Here is a 20537-nt window from a genome sequence, read left to right as displayed (position 1 = left end):
CTCTCTCTATCTATCTCCCTCTCTCTCTCTCTCTCTCTCTCTACCTTCCTAAACAGCTACAGAAACAATACCCAGCAGGCGACACCAGATAAGTTATTGACGCTCAGGAAGGTTTTCCTTCCTTTTATTTTTGGTGCCTTTTCCTCTGCTGAACACACACACACACACACCCACACTTATATAAACAAACTGCCCCTCGCCACCACTGTAGAGCCCTCTATCTAGCTTCCCATCCATCCACACAGGAAATGCAGGATTGTTGCAGGGCGACATGTTGTATAATGACATTAACGTGATCACTTTCAGGAGATTGATTCCATGGATCATCAGTGGTAAACAGGACATGTCATAGAATGATTGTTGTGATGGATTGTTGTCAGCAGAAACGGTTGAGACGTTTGTTGGGACAAGCTAATGATTGTTGCCTAACTGGCATATTGTTAGAACAAAAGGTGACAACACAATGCTATCCAAATTGATTGGCACATGAGTCATCAAAAGATGTTTGAGACTTAGCCAGGAGTCAGAACATGCTATCGTCCAGACCTATTATCCACTTCCTGTTTTGAGCACGTAGTCAAATTAGTTCATAAGTAGGAACACAGGATGCTTTCTCAGCGGAAGAACTGTTGCAGATTTCCTAGAAAGTATTAATCTAAAACACATGTTTTGATGTTTGTCCTTTGAATTTTTAGCAGAGGATGCAGCTGCTCTTGAAGTCATTCTACAGTCAGTTTATCTTCAGTAGTAGCTTAACTACCTAATTCATGTCCCAAATCCTACAAAGAACTTCACACTGTGCATGGTGATGTCATGAACTCATGGAATGCTTTCTTTCAACCGATCTTTGAAATTCAAATGAGACTTAATTACCTCAGTCAAACATAGAGACTCGTGTGCGTCAACGTCATCGCAATGCGAAGACTAAGCCCCCTCTTTCAGCGTACCAGGATTAGGTTTTCCACCGGCAAGCCACAAGCATGAGTCAAGCCTTCAGGATTCTTGATGGTCTCCCACAACTCTCACTACAGCTACACTTAACTGTGTGTGTTTGGTGTTTCTTTTCACAACAGCGGGAGTGGTGGTCAGACTTGACCACCAAGACCAGCCTACTGGTCAACACGTAGAAAAGGAGATGTGCAGGTATATAAACTTGCACGTTTACCAACTTTTTGTCAATTTGGAATATTTTTCTTACTGGAATTCTGTTGCTTACTGACACAGTCTTCTGCAATGTAAATACACTGTTCTTAATAAAGAGTATATTAGGGTGGTTTAATTAAAGCCTGCTTAGGACAAAAAACGTTACTGTAAATATATGGGCAGGAGTCAATCTCATGGCGCGAATGGACATTTTAGCCATTTACAATAAATCGTGTCCTTACTTAGTCACGTGTTGGTGATTTCACATACCCTTGCATCATTCTGTCTGACGGGATGTTGGCAGGAAAACAAACTATGATTTAGAATCACACTCTGAGGTGTGGAATTCCCCACGAAGGAAATTGTGCTAATAAGAATAATTATATAGTACAAATGACAATTCAGACTATGCACAATATACAATTCAATAAGATTTAATCCCAAAGAATGTGTAATTAATTATGTACCGTATAGGCACAGTATTCTCTGTAGATACGTATTTCTCCTCACTAATTACTAATGATTTAGCACAATAATTACGAAATGTAACAACGCAAAGTTGTTTACTTTTGAGCCGTTTTTGTTGTTGTTTGTTTACAGTCTTAGTTTCAATAATATGACAATCGGATGGGCTGTATACCCTGCCCTTCCTAAAGGAGTGATTCTGATTGGCGACCTGGCTGACGTCAAACTCCACTTCAACTTGGGGAAGACGATTCCTTGTTGGCTTCTGTCGCGAGTAGTCGGCACCAGCTATCGTTTCCTTATTTGTGGGTTAAAACTACATACCAAAAGCTAACTTGCTGACAGACCTTTTATGAGTGTTTTTTTTTAAGGTGTCATATTTTCCTGTAAGGGATTTTGAAAGTTTGTTGATCTCTATAAGAAGTTAAACTGGTGGATTGTCGCGGCGCGCTGAGGCGCTGAGTTCCAGGATGAACTTCGGTCTGGCGTTCATTAATTTGGTAAGAAACTAACAGGTCATTTGTAGTGAAAATAGTATGTATACTATTTAATTTAAATAAGTTATATATCGGTAAATAGGCAAATGTAGGTTCTATATGACTTTATTTTCTAAATATCGTTCTTTTCCCAGTCCCTGCGTATGTGAAATGCATGAAATGAATGCACTGAAGTTACAGTAACTGGTCTGCTACTCCATTCTTGAATTACTCAAAGTAACTTTTTGGTTCAATGTTATTTTGAGCTCGTACTGAAATGAGTAAAGTCACTAGCAGGTAAAAACAAACCAACAAAAAGAAGGAAAAGAATCAAAAGTGTTTTCGTGAGAGGAACAAGCGGCTGCCGCTGCTGTAGCAGTCATCGGGTTTCAATCTCAGCCTTCGATTCCCATGACATTTCGGGGGCCATGACTCTTTGAAGTTTTGAAGGACTTTGAGAATTGTGTGGGAAAGTTGCAGTTCAACCTTTTTGCATTGTCAATAAGAGTCTTTAACAGTATCCTGTTTTTAAGAAACATTTAGTAGCCGTATAGAACCTCAATCATGCAAACTATTGAATAGTATACTGTGGTTACTTGGCTACTTGAGTTGTACAGTACCGACCCTTCCCCCATGACAACAGTCACCATCTGCTGTTGGACATTATCCCACTCTATCAATGTACACCTCAAATCTGCTTGACGGCTACATTGTCCCAGAAAAGTCTCACTGCTAGGCTTTGCTCTGTGTCCTTTCAGGAATACGTTTCCCAACAATATCATATCACCTTTGGCAAGGATCTGAATACGCTTTTCTGACACACAGATGTGTAGCCTTCAGATTTTATTCAGACAAAAAGCATTTATTGAGTTATTTTTAAATTAAACTCCAGTTAGAAAGACACAGTCATGTTCCAACTGTTCCCACCAGGTTTAATAAATTGTGAATCTCAGTGAACGGTGCCAAAAGAACGTTTATTTCACACAGAGAGGCCCATTCACAGCTACAGTTGTTTTTTTCCAGCCATGGTGCGCCAAAGCTTGACACTGTAAATGTGCTCTCAGTCAAGCCAGAAACACTTCACCTTGTAGACTATAAAAGGCTCACTTGATTTGACGCCAAACCTGTGAGAAATGATCTGGTTCAGGTAGGCTCTTTATTCGTGACAAACTGTCAACAGTCACTCAAACTGACCGATCGCTCATTTGTGTGAGTTAAAAGTAATGCCTATGTGGGGACACAGAGCAAAGCCTAGCAGTGAGACTTTTCTGGGACAATGTAGCCGTCAAGCAGATAATGCCTATGTGGGCCCACATAGGCATGTCAGAACTTTCACTGCATGTCTTACTTTGTAGAGGGCCTAGAATTTGTTGTGGACAGCATCTCTCGCCATTCCAACGCTGTTTTAAGCCATACATAGACACAGTACTTCATCTAAAGGTCTGGTCTGGGTGCCAGTAAGATTTGTTTGGTTTAGCCTATCTCATCTGTAAACAACAGAACTTTTCTGGAGTCTTCTACACAGCTCCTGTTGCTATGGGACAAGTCTGCGATTGAACTTTAACCCCACTTATGGTCCCACCAGTGAGATTGCTCCAGTGGAGTCTACGTGCCGACCGTTGTGTAAACTTCCTGTGTGGACTACATAGATTGGCAGATATTAGCGGCATCACATCAGTCAGCTTTGCTCCAGAGGGCTGCCGTAGCCAGGCTCATTTGGCCCCATGTGCGATTACTATCTTGTGGCCGCTTACCGTTCTCCTGGGTGTGGGGCGCACACAGGAAGCTTCTCCCCGCAATCTCTGTGGGTTAGAGCAGAGACGAGAGGCCATCAGGGAACAGGAAGCTGGCAGGGGAGCTTGGGGGGGGGGGGGGGGGGGGTTGAGGAGGCTTGCTGGAAAGCGCTGGGATCAGTGGACGACACAGCCGGGCACCTTCCAAGCACTTTGACAGCCTTTTATTTCTGTCTTTTCATCGGTAGGACAGTCGGGGGGGGGGGGGGGGGGGGAGAGATTGGACGGCAGGGAAAGAGGCGGGAAGACCAAGCAGGAAATGGCCTCGGTCGGATTCGAACCCAGGCCCCTGCGTTAGGGCACTGGCCTCAATGTACACACACACGCTCTTGACCAGTGAGCAACCCCCCCCCCCCCCCCTGTACGTACTTGACACGCACGGTGTGGTGGTGTAGACCAGTGTTGGTGTCACATGAAGGTCGCATGATGCAACTCTGTGCAAGTCTCATGATTATCGAGGGCAGTGTTGGTTAGTGGTTAGGGCATGTGTCTGCTTCGTAAAAAAATAAAAAAATAAAAAATTCTTTTTTTTTTTTTTTTTTGTTGACGACATTGGTTAGAACACCTGTGGCCATATCTCTTTGATGAGTCACTCTTGATTTGAGTCAGTCGTTCTCTGGCAGAGGGAGTGGAACATCTCTTATGTCTTTTGTTTATTGCTTTCTCTCTGCCAGGCCTGTGTCTAGTGAGAGCTTGACGACAGGCCTCTTAAGAGACCTCAGCCTTCGAAGCCTCTGAAGTCGCTAATGTAACAAGTGTTATACCGAACGGGTTTCGTAGGAATGTTTAGTGAAATCAAATGTGTGGTGGCTTTGTGTTCTGTCGTCAGTTTAACCGACCCTCCTGGAAAAGCAGACGGATTGTGTTCAGAGCTTTTCAGACGTCTGCCACGGGTCGGGAATATACCTTGAAACTGGAGTTGATGTTTTCTTATAGCGTCATCGCGCTGTAAATGAGCGAGTGCTAATCGATTCGAGCCAAGTCTTTCTCAAATCGAAATGATCGAAAATGGTGTTCCCCCTATTCCAAGACCTTAAGCCGACCTGAAGAGTGATCCAATCTTGAAAGCACCCCGAGTTTGTCCATAGGCTTGGATATTGTTTACTTTGCCATAAATCACAGTTGAACAAGGCCACTTAGCTCCTGTAGACCTGCTGGAACAGACACATATTCTGAATTTTTGCTCTGATGTGTTTATGGCCAAGGCTTTAAAGTGCCAGTACTTCAAAGGGTATTTTATTTAGAGACACCATTTAACGGAGATAATGTGATTGTCTTTGGGGCAAGGTAATGAATTCCGGGGAGACTGCCCCTCTGAGTCACGCTCCCTTCCCTTGTCTGCTCTCATTCCATTTCTTTTTTTCCCACCACTCGACCGTATCCTTTTAATTGCTGCCTGTTGCTTTCATCTTGACATTTCCACTTGTGTGTGTCGGTGTGTGTGTGTGTGTGTGTGTGTATATATATTCCTTATAAATATATTTGTAATTCAGGCATGGTGATTTGTAAGTCTCTGTTTCTAGTGTAGCATGACTCCTCCAACTGTCTGTGAAGTGGCTGGATGACTCAATAGTGGAAGAGGCTTTTTCATTTAGGCCAACTTGTTGTCAATGCCTTGACATCACTATTTACTGACCCCACTTTCCCCCCTGTGGGTTTGTTGAGAACTCCAACCGTGTGAAAACAACTTGTCTTTATCAAACATTCAGCACTGCTTTTTCTCTCTCACACACACACACACACACACACACACGTCACTGACGCAACCGCTCATGAAATGTTTTATGTGGTCGTTCAGCGCCTCATTGTCAGTCATTTCAGCAGCCACAAGTGTGGCTTTCCAAACAGGAAGACGGATTCTATCTCGCTTGCGTCGCGGCTTTCTCGAGGTGAGGTAGCCAACCTGCCTGCGCGCCCTTTGCATAGCTGTGATCAAGCCTGCCTCACCTTGAGGAAACTGTGTGTGTGTGTGTGGGTGGGTGTGCGTGTGTTTGTGTGTTTAACGTCCTCGTGTGGATGTGAGTCGAGGAGCTGTAGCTTCCCTGAGTTATAAATACCCCGCAAAGCGGATGTGCTCCGGCGCGAGGCGGACCGGGGCTGGGCCTGTTCTAGGGCTGACAGGAGGAGGGAGCAGTCTGGGAGCTCAACCCGCCATGAAGCCTCACCATTGTCTGGGGTTTCCTGTACGGGGCCGCCTGACAGGAGGGGGCTCCCTGCTTTCACACGCTCTCACCGATAGGCCGCTCTGCGACGGCACCGTGCCTCAGCGGCGAGCGCGTGCGCGCACTTTTTCGTTATTTCGTTGAGCGTCGGGACCGGGGCAGACGGGGCTCGCGTCTCGCACGCCTGGAAATGTCGGCGTTTGTGTTTGGGAACGCTTTCGCGACGTCCTCCGAACACGAGTAGAACGTGGCGCGCGCCGCGAGCAGACACCGAGTGGACCGAGTTGCTGGAAGCTTCTCTCCGTGCTTTGGGTCACGTCAAAACACAGCAGCTACTTTGGTGCCAGTGGGTGTGAATAAGTATTAAGTGCCTCATAGGGCTGATAGCTCCAGGTTTAGTAGGTCTGACTGGTTGATAAACCCTGGTTCCTGGTGTACCAGGGGGTGTCCAGGCTTCTCTCTGGATGTTAGTGTTCACGTGTGATTGGAGTGTGTGCGAGGCGGCTGTTTGGAAGGGACCAGGCCTCAAGGCTGGGGGGAGCAGGCTGTAAAGAACTGCTCCCCAAGCCACAAACACTGAGGAAATATGCAGAACATATACAATATGTCCGAAAAATTTATCGCTGACATTCAGTGAGCGCATGCCCTCTCCAGACGTGAAAAGATGGAGACACATGCGAAGCTTCCTCTGAAGTGAGATGTGGAAGGTTTTTCTTTTGAGAGCTGCACAATGGTTAAGATTTTTTAATTTTTTCCCCCACCATGCAGGCTTAAACAACAATGTGTGAGAGGAATTAAAGCCTTGTCAAATGGGGTTGTAAGACTCGCGCGAGCTGCTGAAAACATCACATGTTAGGTTGGATTCCCAGACTTCGGAACATTGTCCTGGAGGCTGTACTCCCTCTGAGGTGAGGAGGTTCGGTTCAAGAAAGCATCTCTCTGTCTCGTGTGTTTTGACAGTGTCGTCTTGTGGTCTCGAAGGTACCTCTTTTTGATAGTTGATGACGTGGGAGCTGGGGTGAGTAATATCGGAACAGTGGTTGTTGTGTAAACGTCGACGCCGTGGCAATGATTGACCCCATTGAGGCCCCGTCCTTTTACAGTAACTTTGAGAACTCTTCCAAAGGACCAGTGCGCTCTCATTGGCTCATCTCCCTCTCCGCCATATTTTCCCTGACATATCCCAAGCTAGATAGAGTGCCTCGCCTCCTGTGGGTGTGTGTGTGTGTGTTGGTGCATTAGTCCACGAGCGTGTGTGTACTGTACCCTTTCCCTCCTATCAGGACTGTCCCTGTGGGATAATGTATGAGGGTGTAGGAGGGTCTAATAGGAAAGGCCTGACCAGCAGAGCTTGACCCCCCCACCCCCCCGACCCCACCCCCGGGCCCCCTGCCTGCCGTGACTCCTGGACCGGAACCCAGGGTGTAATGAACTACAGCATGCTGCTCCTTATCAGAGAGCCGTGATTGAAATCATCTGTCCTGTACAAAACACGGCACCTCGCTCAGCCCCATCCTGGCCCTGTGTGTGTGTGTGTGTGTGTGTGTGAGGGGAAGAGAGAGAGATAGAGGGGGGGAGAGAGAGAGGGAGAGACCCTTTCTCTGAAATAATGACGCTCACTGTAATCCGGGGACGAGAGTGAGTACATTGATAAACTCCCTTGACTGAAAGGACATCCTGTCACTCATATAAACGCTACCTCAGTGCTCGCGGCATGCGTGCCGTCAGCCAGCCAGGGCAATTTGGAAGTACCCAGAGCAGCGAGGGGAAGCGCGGGGGGCACGGCGGGCTGTGTGGACACACAGGGGCTCTATTACCGCCTCGTAATGTACATGAAGGCTGTAACAGTCGGTCTTCTCGTTCAGGAGTCCACGCAGAATACAATACACACAATACGAAACAAGCATCCACTAATTACCCTGAACCGGGGTAACAGTGGGACACTGTTACCGAGAGGTCTACAGTTCACTCACCCTGAGGAAGAAACGGGACTGTACCACTGGGGTGGAGGGACTGGTTGGACTGTACCACTGGGGTGGAGGGACTGGTTGGACTGTACCACTGGGGCAGAGCTGTAGCGTAGCCAGCAGAGAGGGACTGTGGCTGGGGGCTCTAGTCTGAGGTTAGTGCCACTCTCTGGTCACCCATGTGACTGGGTTACCCCACCACACTGCGGCTGGTTGTTTTTTGTGTGTGTGTGTGTGTGGTGGCAGCTGCGGCACTCGAGGCAACCTTCTACTCTAGCAAACAGTATCATCTGTGTAACCTGGTTGAAATCAATTCATTTTTTTCTAGATGATGTACAATACTATATTCCACTCATGCACATTGTGTTGTTATGGTAAGACGCACCAAGCGTCACCACAATAGCTGCTTTAATTGAACCTTGGTTACCAGGCGAGTCAGTGACAAAAACACATTCTCACAATAACGGCCTGGTGAAAGACAGAAGGCCTCATGTGGGGATTTGGACATGAAAACGAAAAAATGCCGGACGGGACCAAACAAACACACCCACGACGAACAGCGTCGCATCACTGCATTTTTCCCTCATCGAACCAACTTCTTCCACACATCTATCTGGGAACATTTCCTCTGTGTCCGAGCGTTTAAACGAGGGAGGAGAACAGGTTTGTCTGCCGGGGCCAGGCTGCATGGAGCCGTCGAGCGATAGACAGGGCCAGGAATGTTCGGAGACAGGAAATGATGTCACCGCCTTTCGGCCTGCTCCGTCTCGTTTCCGCGACGTCGGCCCCTGGCTTCATGGATGGGACACCTGGCTTTTTGATTGCGCGCGGTTGCCACGGTGACCCGGCTAAGCGAGGGAACCGATGGCAGACGGCGTGTTTGAGCGGCTCTGGAATCCGTCACGGTTTTCACCGGCGTTGCCCCTCCCTGACGGACCAGGCCCTCTATGGAAGCTAACTCTGCAGGCTGCTGATCTCTCTGGCCCAACCGCCAGACAGTTCGGTCCTGGGCTGTTTTCCAGTTTCACCATGCACACGCACCCTCACGCTCTCCTTCCCTTTTCACACGCTGTTCTCCCCCCCCCCTTCCCCTCTCGTTCGTCTTCTTACACACACACTACACACACTACACACACGCACTCGCATACATCCATGGCTTTTATTCCCCTCGCCGTAATACCCTCATTCTTTTCATCTCAACCTCTCAGCGTCGCTCCACTCCTCCCTCTGTCCCTCTCTCTCTCTCTCCTTTTGAGCTCCCTCTCTCCTTCGCTCTGTGTGTGCTTGGAGAAATCTAAATGGTGTGATTGTGAGTGCTCTGCCGGTCGTCTGCCCCTCCACTCTGCCTCCCAGTGTCTGTGGAAAGTCTGACGTGAGCAGGGAAAGGGAGAGAGAGGGAGAGGGGGGAGGGAGAGGGTAGGGGGGGGGAGACAGCCAGAGCGCTGTGCACTGGCCAGGAAACTCCTTGTGAACAACAAGGCATGGCTCGCGGCCAGAGAGAGTCCTCTAGGAGCCTGGTGTCAGAAGACCTTCACAGTTCCTAGTCTCTCTCTCTCTCCCTCTCTTTCTGTCTCCCTGCCTCCCTCCTCTCTCTCTTTCTGTGTCTGCCTCTCTCTCTCTCTCTCTCTCTCTCTCTCTCTCTCTCTCTCTCTCTCTCTCTCTCTTGATTCACTCTACTACCCCCTCTCTCTCTCCCTCTTGATTCACTCTACTACCCCCTCTCTCTCTCCCTCTGTCTCTTAGCCTGCCTCTTCTTCTGTTTCCACCTCTGCCTTTCCCTCTCCACCTGTCCTGGGTGGGACCAGGGCGTGGGCCCAGAAGAGACAAATCTTAAACTAGGCCGCTCGTTTACACGGCAGGTGTCGCGTTGCGTTTGTGGCGCTTCGTGGCGGTGTCGCATGTCCGTCCAGTCAAAGAGCCGGGGTTTAAGAATGTGGGTCATTTGAAGTAGAGGCACTAAAGCGTGTTGTTCGCCCGTGAATGGAGGCCTTCTCACAATGACACGGTGAAAAGCGCGTGAATAAACACTGCTGCCTGGGGGCCTCGCTAAAGTGCTTCGCCGTATTCTGCTCTGACCTCCTCCTATACACGACGGTCGTTATCCAGCACATGAATGGATAACCGGAATCACATTCAATACGGCTAGCTGGGGCTGAGACACCTTATCAAGCCCTTTTGTCTTTTTTTCCCCTCTTTCTCACTAGAGATAATGGAATATGCAACATGTCCCTTGATGTTTATAAGTGGACTGCAAGTTCACCTCAGTACATTTGGATGTAATAGTAAAAGACGGTTATCTCATTGTCTGCAACAGACAATCTTTCTTTTTTTTCTTTTTTTTACTGACCTTACCCTTATTCTTAACCAAAAACTCTGCGTTACCAACTGTGCTGATTGGCGTAGCCCCAAGTGAATCGTAGTGTGTGTAGCATGGCGCTACGCTGGCAATCCATCATGACTGCACTCCAAATTAGCTCTACTTGCAGATGTTCACATCAGATGGTTCAAATTAGAGCCTAGATTACTCACACAACGTTTCTAATGGGTGCTCACACTGTCCACCCTCCTGGTGTGTGTGTGTGCGTGTTGTATACACTCAAGCCTGGTGTGTGGGTGTGTGTGCGTGTTGTATACACTCAAGCCTGGTGTGTGTGGGTGTTGTATACACTCAAGCCTGGTGTGTGGGTGTGTGTGGGTGTTGTATACACTCAAGCCTGGTGTGTGGGTGTGTGTGGGTGTTGTATACACTCAAGCCTGGTGTGTGGGTGTGTGTGGGTGTTGTATACACTCAAGCCTGGTGTGTGGGTGTGTGTGGGTGTTGTATACACTCAAGCCTGGTGTGTGAGTGTGTGTGTGTGTGTTGTATACACTCAAGCCTAGTGTGTGTGTGTGTGTGTGTTGTATACACTCAAGCCTGGTGTGTGGGTGTGTGTGCGTGTTGTATACACTCAAGTAATTTGAATCTCTTTTATTCTACGCTTCTTTCTCTCCTGGCTACACCTCTTCCCCCTGCTCACCTCTCTCTTTCTCCCCCCCTCTCTTTCTCTCTCTTTCCCCCCCCTCTCTTTCTCCCGCTCTCTCTTTCTCTCGCCCTCTCTCTCTCTTCCCCCCCACTCTCTCTTTTCCCCCCCCCCTCTCTCTCTCTCGTTCTCCCCCCCTATCTCTCTCTTTCTCCCCCTCCCTCTCTCTCTCCCCCTCTCTCTCTCTGCGCTACAGGTTTTGGCTCTGCTGTCCTCGTGGCCGGAGAGCGGTTCTGCGGAGCTGAGCGTGGCCTCCCAGTGGGCCGGGGATGTCCGAAACCGCACGCAGGTCAGCAGACACAGAACCTGCGTGGAGAACCAGCAGTACCTGCACCAGGGCCTCTGCTGCCTCAATTGCCAGGCCGGTAAGGAGAACCAGAACCCTGAATGGACCCTAGAACCATAAAGGATCAACAACAACCCAGGATGTTCTTAGACCTTAGGGAACCTCAGGGCCTTGGCGCTGGTCTCATAATCACAAACAGTTGTAAACATGCGGACACGCCTCTTTAGAAGCGGTTGTTACTTGCTGAAGGGGTACTGCCTCTGTAGTGTCAGCTGTGTGGATGAGTTCCCATGATCTTGATCTCAGTGAAGCTTCGCATTAAAAACGAAAATAAATGTCCAAGAAATACATTGTCCAAGATCGTACAGTCGACTGCTTCCCAGAAATGTGAAACAAGGTTAGGCGTTGTGAATTAGACTCAATAGGATGGCATTACCCTACATGGTTTTCATGTGTGGCTGGTTAGTTTGGGAATGTCTACAACCTTTTTCTCTGTCTCCCTTTCTTTTTCTGTCTCTCTGTGTCTCCCCTTCTCTCGTTATCTTGCTGCATCTCATATTAACCCTTGTGTTATCTTCGGGTCATTCTGACCCATCAGTCATTGTGACCCACCGTTGTATTGCAACAACTTTACCGCATACAAAAACAAAGTGAAGCATTTTCTTTTAACCGGTGGGCTGTCTCAGACCCCCCACATTGCGAAAGTTAAAAGAAAATTATTTTTATTTGTTTTTGTATTGGGTAAAATTGGGTAAACACAACGATGGTTCGTTATGAACCTTTGGGTCATGTGACCCGAAGACAGCACGAGGGTTAATAGACTTTCCTTGACACGGATTGAGACTAATCCCTCAACACTATTTCAAGACATTGCATGCACGCACTTCAAAATCATATACTAGGATGAATCTGTGTTCTAAAACAAGCGGCAATAATGAAGCGTGATCCCTTGAACGTGAGCGTTCAGCATGTTGTCTGCTCATTCGTCGTTGTCCTCGACGACACTCGGGCGGGGGGAATTCGAACCAGGGACCTCTCGATCTGCCGTCAAGTGCTCCCACCACTAAGCTACGACCACGTGTGTTCCCGCAGGTACCTATGTGGAGAAAGCCTGCGAGGGAGACCTGGAGCTGGGCAGCTGTCTTGCTTGTCAGCACGGCCAGACCTACACGGAACACTCCAATGGGATGAGCCGCTGCCTGCCCTGCATTCACTGCCGCAACGGTAAACCCCTACGACTCAGCTCGGCGCAGAGCCAGGCTCGAGGGAGGCCTGCTCTACCTGACGTGGGGTCACTTCCTGTTCTCTCCAGCAGTCAGACACATCTCGACTCTTAAGACTCACGCTACGGCGCATGTCGAGGTTCATAATAGTCGTGTGTTCATGTTGGGAGATTTTTTTTTGGTTCGAGTTCGATGGCGTTGTTGTGAAATATACCTGGCCTTTTTCCCCCGGTCATGTTACGTGAAATCAAAACAGTTTGCGATATTGTCCCCCACTTTTGTCTGAAGACATTTTATAGCGTTATGTGACCACAAAATGAAGGACGCCCATTTTTTCACCTTTTTCTCCCATGTCTTTTGTGGTGGCATTTGACATTTAGTCGAGACTTTTGCTTGGGTGAAAGGCTGATTATGTGGTTGTCTTTTCTCTTCTTTTAAAAGCCTGAACACGGAACACCCGATCTTGTGGCGTGGCATGGCCTAATAGGGTGTGTCTTTCTTGTTTTGTTTCACACACTGAATGCAAGTGTATGTTACCTGTCTCTGGAGATTCGCCTGATTTGGTGTGTGTGTGTGTGTGTGTGTGTCTAGCTTGGCTGGGTGTGGTTGTGTTTTATTGTCTCCCTCACTGTGTGTCTTTGTGGCTCGTGAAAGGCCCAGGCCACAGAGGGGGGACTACAGTTACAAGGGAGAGGCACGTTTTGTGCTTAGTCATTGAGGTGTTGAGAAACGGCATTGAATTGGTGCCCTCCTCTCCCCACGTACGCCTTCCTAACCCCCACGGAACGTGAGACGGCAACAACAACTTTTGTTTTCCTTTTAGTTTTTTCATCTCAGTCATTAAAAAAAAAAAAAAAAAATTGATCACATCTTGATCACACATTGATGTGTCATAACATTGTGAAACTCTGCCTAGTTACCTTTAACGTGGTTTTCACTTCCTTGTCACGTAACAGCCGGACAAATTCCTTCTCGTACGGGATGGATCACGCTGTGACTCCAGCGGGTCGTAGTCACGGTAATGATCCTTGATGCTGTGTGTCCACAGACCAGATCAAGACAAAGGACTGCACGGTGACCACAGACACACAGTGCATGTGCAGGAGCGGCTATTTCTGTGTTCCCGAGCAAGCCTGCGAGGTCTGCAAGAAATGTGCCAAGTAAGTTATACCTGTCTTACAAGATACAGTTAAAACTGAATAGCTTCAATGAGGTCGTGAACTAGGTTACGAACTTGTACTACGCAATATTTTTGTTTGACCAAGAACTCGTGGTGGGTCACAACCGGGACTTCTTTTGGACCTGGAACGTTTTCTGAGGTCTGTTTTCTTCTTCTCTAGGTGCAAAACGGGAGAGGAGGAAGTCGCAAAATGCACCTCCATCTCCAACACCGTGTGTCGGAAACGGGACCCATCTCCCTCCCTCCGCCCCACCGACCCCCCTCCCAGCTCGTCCACCTCCCCAGAGACCATAGGTACACACTGCGCTCTCTGTAGACTGGGAACTCGGGGAGAATGGTTTTCCTTTTTGAACAGCGAAGCATTCATAGTTCATGTCCTAACAATGCCGTCTTCCTGTTGTCCCTCCTGAACAGCCGTCCCTGTGGTCTTGGTGCTTTTATTCCTGGTCATTGTCCTCTGCGTCGGTGTTTGGTTTCTGAAAAAACGCTTTTGCGTGAGCCCATGTGAGTGCCAACTTTTCCCCAACAGCACATCACGCAGCGCTCGGTACGACTGTAGCGTGTTGAAAACGTTGTTGTTGTTGTTGAAATGTCGTTGTTTTCTGACGCTGTCCTTTTGATTCAGGTTCACAGAGTCAGTGTGACTCCAGTGAGATTGTCAAAATTCCCATTGTGAGTATTTCTGTGTGTAAACCACGTATTCTGTGTGGAGTACGCAATGAAAGTGGACCAAAATTGACAGAAATTATATAATGTATCCAATTTTGTTTATACTCTGCATTTGGTGACCAATTAACTTTAATTCCGTGCTGGCTCTTTGCATGTTTTGATTCCACCACCATGAATAATTATGAGCAACCTTTTGTTGTGTTTTAAACCGAGGTTGTGATCTATCCATAAAGTTTTATGAGGTGTTGATAGAACCTTCTCCGTCCTTCCGTCAGGGTGAGAGCGCTCCCACAGCAGAGGAGAGGCAGAACTGCCAGAACGCCGGTCTGGAGGGGAAGGAGGTGCGCTCCGAGTTCAGGCCCCTCCTGCAGGAGACAGGGCAGGCTGGGCTGAGCAAGGCCTCCCCTCCCCTGGAGGATGAGGACCGGGGCCTGGGAGACAGCCTGCCCAACACCACCAGCTCCTCCCAGACCAGCCTGTCCACCATGCCCATCAACACCACCTCCTCGGGCTCCGGAAACTCCCCCAGACCGAGCCCCTCCACCAGGCCCAGACTGACACCTGAAGTCGGGGTGAGGACTGAGTGTGAGGGGGGGTAGGGGGTGTAACAGGAATGAGAGCAGAGATATAGGGGATGTCTACAGGAGAATGTTATACAGAAGAGGAATGCTCTTCGGTCGTTTAAACAGTTTTTTTTCTTTTTTTTTCTACTCTTGTCGGTTTTGTTGTTGTTAGGATGATCCTCTGCAGAGCAAGCTGGTGCCCCTCCAAGGTACGTTTCCCAGGCTGTGCAGGGGGTGGGGGGGGGGGGTGCCTGGGGGGCATTCACACAACACAGACACAGCTCTTCACTCGTCCCCTCGTCTCACATGCTGTAAACACATGTATCACGACTTGGGCCGTGAGCTTCCTGAGACATGAGGCTGTGGTGCGCCTACTGGAACAGTCCATTGTAATTGTGAAAGGCACCCTCCCTGCCTCCCCCCTGTTTACAAACACACACACACACACACACACACACACTTGATCATATGACGGTGTATCCTTTGGAGCCTCCAGGGCCTGTGTCAGAACAGTGTGTGTGTGTTTCTGAGAGACTAATTGGGTAGAGGTAGAACAGCTTAGCTTTGTTGGAACCTATTTCCCTGAAGTGCTTTGTTTATCTCTCTCTCTCTCTCTGAGGACTGAATAATTTGATGTGAGGAGCACTTATTTACTTAGTCCTCCACGTCATTGTAATCTAGTTATCTCTGTATTCAGTGGTTCATTGGTTTATGAGTTAATTCTCGGCCTCTACAAGGATAGTGACAGTTTTGCTTCTGGATGACAAGGAGCTCCATTGTGAGGAGGGCGACATGGAAAGAATGGGAGGGGGGGATAACTGACACTGAAACAGTCCGCTATAGTTTCTTGTTAAGTAGAAAAAAAAAGTTAGTTTTTCCGAAGATCGAGATCCATTAGCTAGCTGTGGGAAAGTACCGACAAGCATTCTAGTAATTGCAGTATCTTTTAGGTGGTTTTCTGTGGATGAATTCCAACGAGCCAAGTATAGCGAGTGTGTTAGGAGACAACTCTCCAAGTATCGCTTGTCGTTTCACCTCACAGATCCTCTAATATTTGTCCTCGTCCTTTTCTTTCGCTGTCCAAGGAGAGGAAACGTCTCTGAAGGCCAGTTTCGACCTCTTCGACAAGCACCTGGAGGTGCAGATCCACAACAAGTTCTTCCGGTCCATCGGGGTGAACGACAACCACATCCGTATCGCGGAGAGCGCCCACCCCAGCGACAAGGTCTACGAGCTGCTGAAGAGCTGGATGCAGAGAGAGGGCCTGAAGGCCGACATCAACGCCCTGCTCCAGGCCCTGCTCACCCTGGACCAGAGGAGGTCGGCGGAGAGCATTGCCGTGGAGGCCATCCAGCGAGGCTTCTACAGGCATGCTGACGCGCCGCCGACCCGCCCCTCAGGGGGGGCGCTGCAGAAGAGATGAGCGGCGCGGACGAAACCAAAACAAACACGAAAAAAGACGAACAAAGAACGTTTTAGAGAGGACGGAAACCGGAACAGACTTTGTTTATGTGGTCTTGCGAGGTGGCGTTGGCAGCTGAAAGAGAAGCGGGCCAAGCGTCGAGTTTGGCCCAGGTGGTCCAGTGCCTTCAGGAAAATACGAAACACGAAAAATATGAATGCGTGTGAGATGGATGTTGGCCCCATCGTGTTCACTTTGCCAAAGCGGCTTGGTGTTTTATCCACGATTGCCAATTAATTTTCTTGTATTTTTTGCTTGTTTTGAAACATGAATGCATGGGTTATCCATCTCACCGTTTTACACACAAATGGTTTTCTTTCAAAAAGCTTAAAGGGTCATGTGTTTTGCCCTTAATAACGTATGGCTTTAAAGCTAAATACATAAAGCTGAAGTAAAAAAACAAAAACAAAAAAAAATTACATATGGAGGAGTTGACCCTGATCTTAAGATGGCGTCATCGCCATATCTTTGGTATTCCAAGTGTCAGCTGGGTGCAAGTGAACCTACATTTCTCCCCGGCCACTGTTCTGTACCATGAGACAGGGATATTACACTGGCATTAGCTGTGTCACTGAAACTGCATGCATCTCCTCGATGCACAGGCCTGTGGCACATGTAGGTTCTAGAACTACAGTACAGGTAGCACATGCTCATTGGCATGTGTACTGTTTAACTCGACAGGCAGAGAAATGCAGTGTTAGCCGTACGCATTCTGCTGTTGACCTGTAGCTTACAGGAAAACATGGACCTTATTATGATGGCTTAAAATGCAGGCTTCTAGGTAAAAACAAGCAAACCTCATTTTGCCATAGTTCAACATGGTCCACTTTGATATTTACATGCTTTTGTGTGTAAATCTGGTCAATAAGTCATGAGGTTGGTGGCTGGACTGAATGTTTGTAGACATCCTTCCTAGGTCTTTTCTATGTTCAGTGTTATTACTCACCCCACACATTTAGTATGGAGTTGTCAGTAGTTATTTCTTTTACAAAAGACTGTCAATGGGTTTAGTCAAATATATTTCTCCAGAACATCCTCAGAACAATTGGAGCCTTTTTAGTTCCATTGTTTTATTTATTGACGTATTTATTTTTACATGGATGCTAATTATGTGTGATTATTTATAACCATAACGGCCCTGGAAAATATAAGCACAGGTCAATTTTGTTTTTTGACTATGCACGTTAGCCACAGGGTGGAATAGCCGCGATCAGATCAACAGGTGTAGCTTAAAACTGCGGTATTGAGTTCGAGTCCCTTCATGCCTGACGCGCTGATGGGAGAGTTCGGTTCAGCGAGGCGGTGGAGCAGTGATACCAGCACTGTACAGTGACGGTATCACGAACAAGCAAAGCGGCCATGAATATTCAAGTCGTGTCCCCTGTTGAGTCAAATCGGGCATGTGTCAGTGGATATGTGTGGCTTGAGGGGGTGGGGGTCGTCCTGTTTGTGCCCCTTTTCGTGCGTCAACCACGACACGTAACCATAGGTACGCTATCATGGTGTTTTCTCAAAGATGAAGGAAATATTTTCTGGATATCAAAGGTATTTTTTTGTACCTTCGGTCCTTTGTGTAAACATTTCCACCAAGCAATATGCTTATAAAAAAAGTGGATTTATTAGAAAAAAGAAGGATTAAATGAAGATAAAAACTAACAGACACGTCAACGTAAGAGGTAGATCCGTAGCCCTAAACACTAGCATATTATACTAGGCGTAAAAACCAAGTTTAGACCTTTTTTATGCAGGGAAGAAAGCACACGATGTAAAGAGGAAAGAATTCTATTTTATAGCAAAAAATTACAGTGCTGGCACTGCCATCTATTGACTGACAATGAATAAAAGTCTGCATCGATTTCTACGGGCCCTATTTTGTCTTTAGCTTCTTAACGCTTAACATGTCCTTTCAAACACAATTTTTCCGTTGAAACTGTCTGATGCTTTTTATATTAAGTATGAATTGGCTTCCGTTAATTGTCTCAACTTTGCTTGGTTTGGTCACGACAGTTGATCCAAGATTGTACTTTCTTTTTTTTTTTATACTGTAACATGCAAGTCTCACGTTCTTCTCGTATTTTCACTCTAGCTTTACTTGTTTGCTTTTATTTCATATGTTAAGACTTAACACTACTTTTACGTCAGTCTTTTTCTCCCTTCGACAATTGTTTGCTTGTTTATGGATTTTAAATGCAAATATGGAAAGGCATAAGTGTATTTAGCCCATTTTAATTAAAGGTTTTGTACATACGGTCTTGAGTATTTTATTTATGCTAATTTTATATTAACTGCTTTCCAGTGTGATACTGGTGAAGACCCAAATGCAGATTAGTATAGTATAGAACACAACTTTTGAATATTGGACATGATGTCATACTAAGCAATGTTGTGATGTCACAATGAGTGTATATCTCAGGGTTGGCATCTGAGAGCCCTCTCTGGGCTCTCTGTTGTCCCTGACTGTACAAGGGAGAGAGGAAGCATTAGCCTCTGGTCCAGGCATACGATGGCGAGGAAGAGTGGAGCGTTCGACCTAAACCGCTGCACCGTCAGGCAGCTGGTGCAGCTGTCCGGTATCCCGTTGGCTCACGCTAGGAAGCTTGTCCGCTTCCGGGAAAGGCAGCGGAGGAGTGCTCGTCTGATGGACGAGGAGCGGATCAAGCTCCGAGTGCAGAAGGAACTGTCCGGGAAAAAGGCGACGGCGCGAAGTGGATCGAGAGTCAGTAAGAGACGGATGGAGCATGTCTCCGCGGTGACCTCCGGAGTTGAGGAGGACGCGCCGAGGCTGAGATCGGGCCGACGGGAGGTCGGGCAGAGTTCGCAGCGTAGGAAGACGCAGAGCCAGAAGGATCAGGCTAAGGCCCTGGAGATAAGCCCAGGGGCCGTTCACCGGCCTGGGCCTAAATCGCACAGACTCCTCCTCTCCCTGGGTGACGATAACAGCCATCGACACAGCGGAAAGCCAAGGATGGGGACCCAGGGAAACCCCTATGTGATAGTCCTTGAGTTCAGGCCGCCCACAGACAGACTGCACAGTGCTGTTGACCTGAGGAGCGACACTGAGGACCCAAGCAGCTCTCGGGTCGAACGGGAAGAAGCAAAGACCCATTACTCAGTCGCGGAACGTTTCCTTCACACAGACGACCAGCGCTTGCAGGAGCCACATGGCCTGCCTCTCGAGAATCTAGCCCAACCAGAGCATCCAGATCCCCCTAGTCACCGGGCTCAAGGGTCCCCCGAACAAGTGCCTCCTCCTGGGCCACCTCTCCTCACCCCGCAGGGTCCCTCTCCTCCCCACCTGGTTGTCCCAGAGGTGGCCTACCGACCAGACGCAGTCCCCTGCCAGGCAGCACTGGAGGCTGGGCTCGGACAGTGGTTTAAGGAGGCCCAGTGTAAGATCTGCGGTGCTCTTGAAAGGTGCTGGGCTAAGCTTCGGCGTCGATACACGCAACGCCACCACGGTGCCGCAGAGCTCCTGCAGAACAGGAGGATCTCGGTTGAGATGAAGCGGCGTGGCAGGAGGAGGAGGAGGGAGAAGAGAGGAGACAAGCTGAGGAACCGTAGAGATGAAGAGATGGTCGAGTGGGACAGAACGAACCAGGGAGGAGTCTCAAGTCAACAGTGCACCATGCAGTGATCTACAGCTGTCAGGCCTCCATCTTTTAAATACCGTTTGATCCCAGAGCAAGTCTTTCCTGTTCACATCTAAGTTCGTCCAATATTCTTTATTGTCGTGTTTACTAAAAGTTTTGTTTGGTGGCAATGATGATGCATGATTCTGGAATTTTCTTGGTAAAAGGTCTGTAAAGAAAACAAATATTATAACATTTCCATAATATTATAACATTTCCATAATAGTATAACTAGTCTTTCTTGGATTTGGGATTCAATTGGGATAGAGCCTAAATAGCTGGAGAACTGTAACCTGGAGTATTGTAAAGATGCACTTCTCACCTATGGACACCAGAGGACAATGTGCAAAAAAAAAAAAATATATATATATATATATATATATTACTTAACTGATATCAGTTAAATGAATAATCATTTGGTTTGAATGAGATTTGAACCAGGGGAAACGGTTTGGCAGTAAACTTGATGGTACACATGCTTACCCACTGAGCCACAGAG

General features: G+C 47.8%; 1 protein-coding gene across 1 annotated transcript; it reads left to right on the top strand.

The window, feature by feature from the left end:
- The first annotated feature begins 1851 nt into the window (after nucleotides 1-1851).
- On the top strand, nucleotides 1852-18657 carry tnfrsfa (tumor necrosis factor receptor superfamily, member a). The gene is made up of 10 exons (XM_062483975.1): nucleotides 1852-2108; nucleotides 11223-11391; nucleotides 12405-12536; nucleotides 13584-13695; nucleotides 13876-14009; nucleotides 14130-14219; nucleotides 14341-14387; nucleotides 14660-14956; nucleotides 15120-15156; nucleotides 16033-18657. Exons 1-10 carry the CDS (start codon nucleotides 2079-2081, stop codon nucleotides 16368-16370), a joined length of 1386 nt encoding a protein of 461 aa, XP_062339959.1. The 5' UTR covers nucleotides 1852-2078; the 3' UTR covers nucleotides 16371-18657.
- The last annotated feature ends 1880 nt before the right edge of the window (nucleotides 18658-20537 follow it).

Source organism: Osmerus eperlanus, chromosome 18 (genome assembly GCF_963692335.1).
Source record: "Osmerus eperlanus chromosome 18, fOsmEpe2.1, whole genome shotgun sequence".
In the NCBI taxonomy this organism is placed as follows: domain Eukaryota; kingdom Metazoa; phylum Chordata; class Actinopteri; order Osmeriformes; family Osmeridae; genus Osmerus; species Osmerus eperlanus.
The sequence above is the reverse complement of the archived record's forward strand: the minus strand, read 5'-3'. Positions and strand labels throughout refer to the sequence as shown.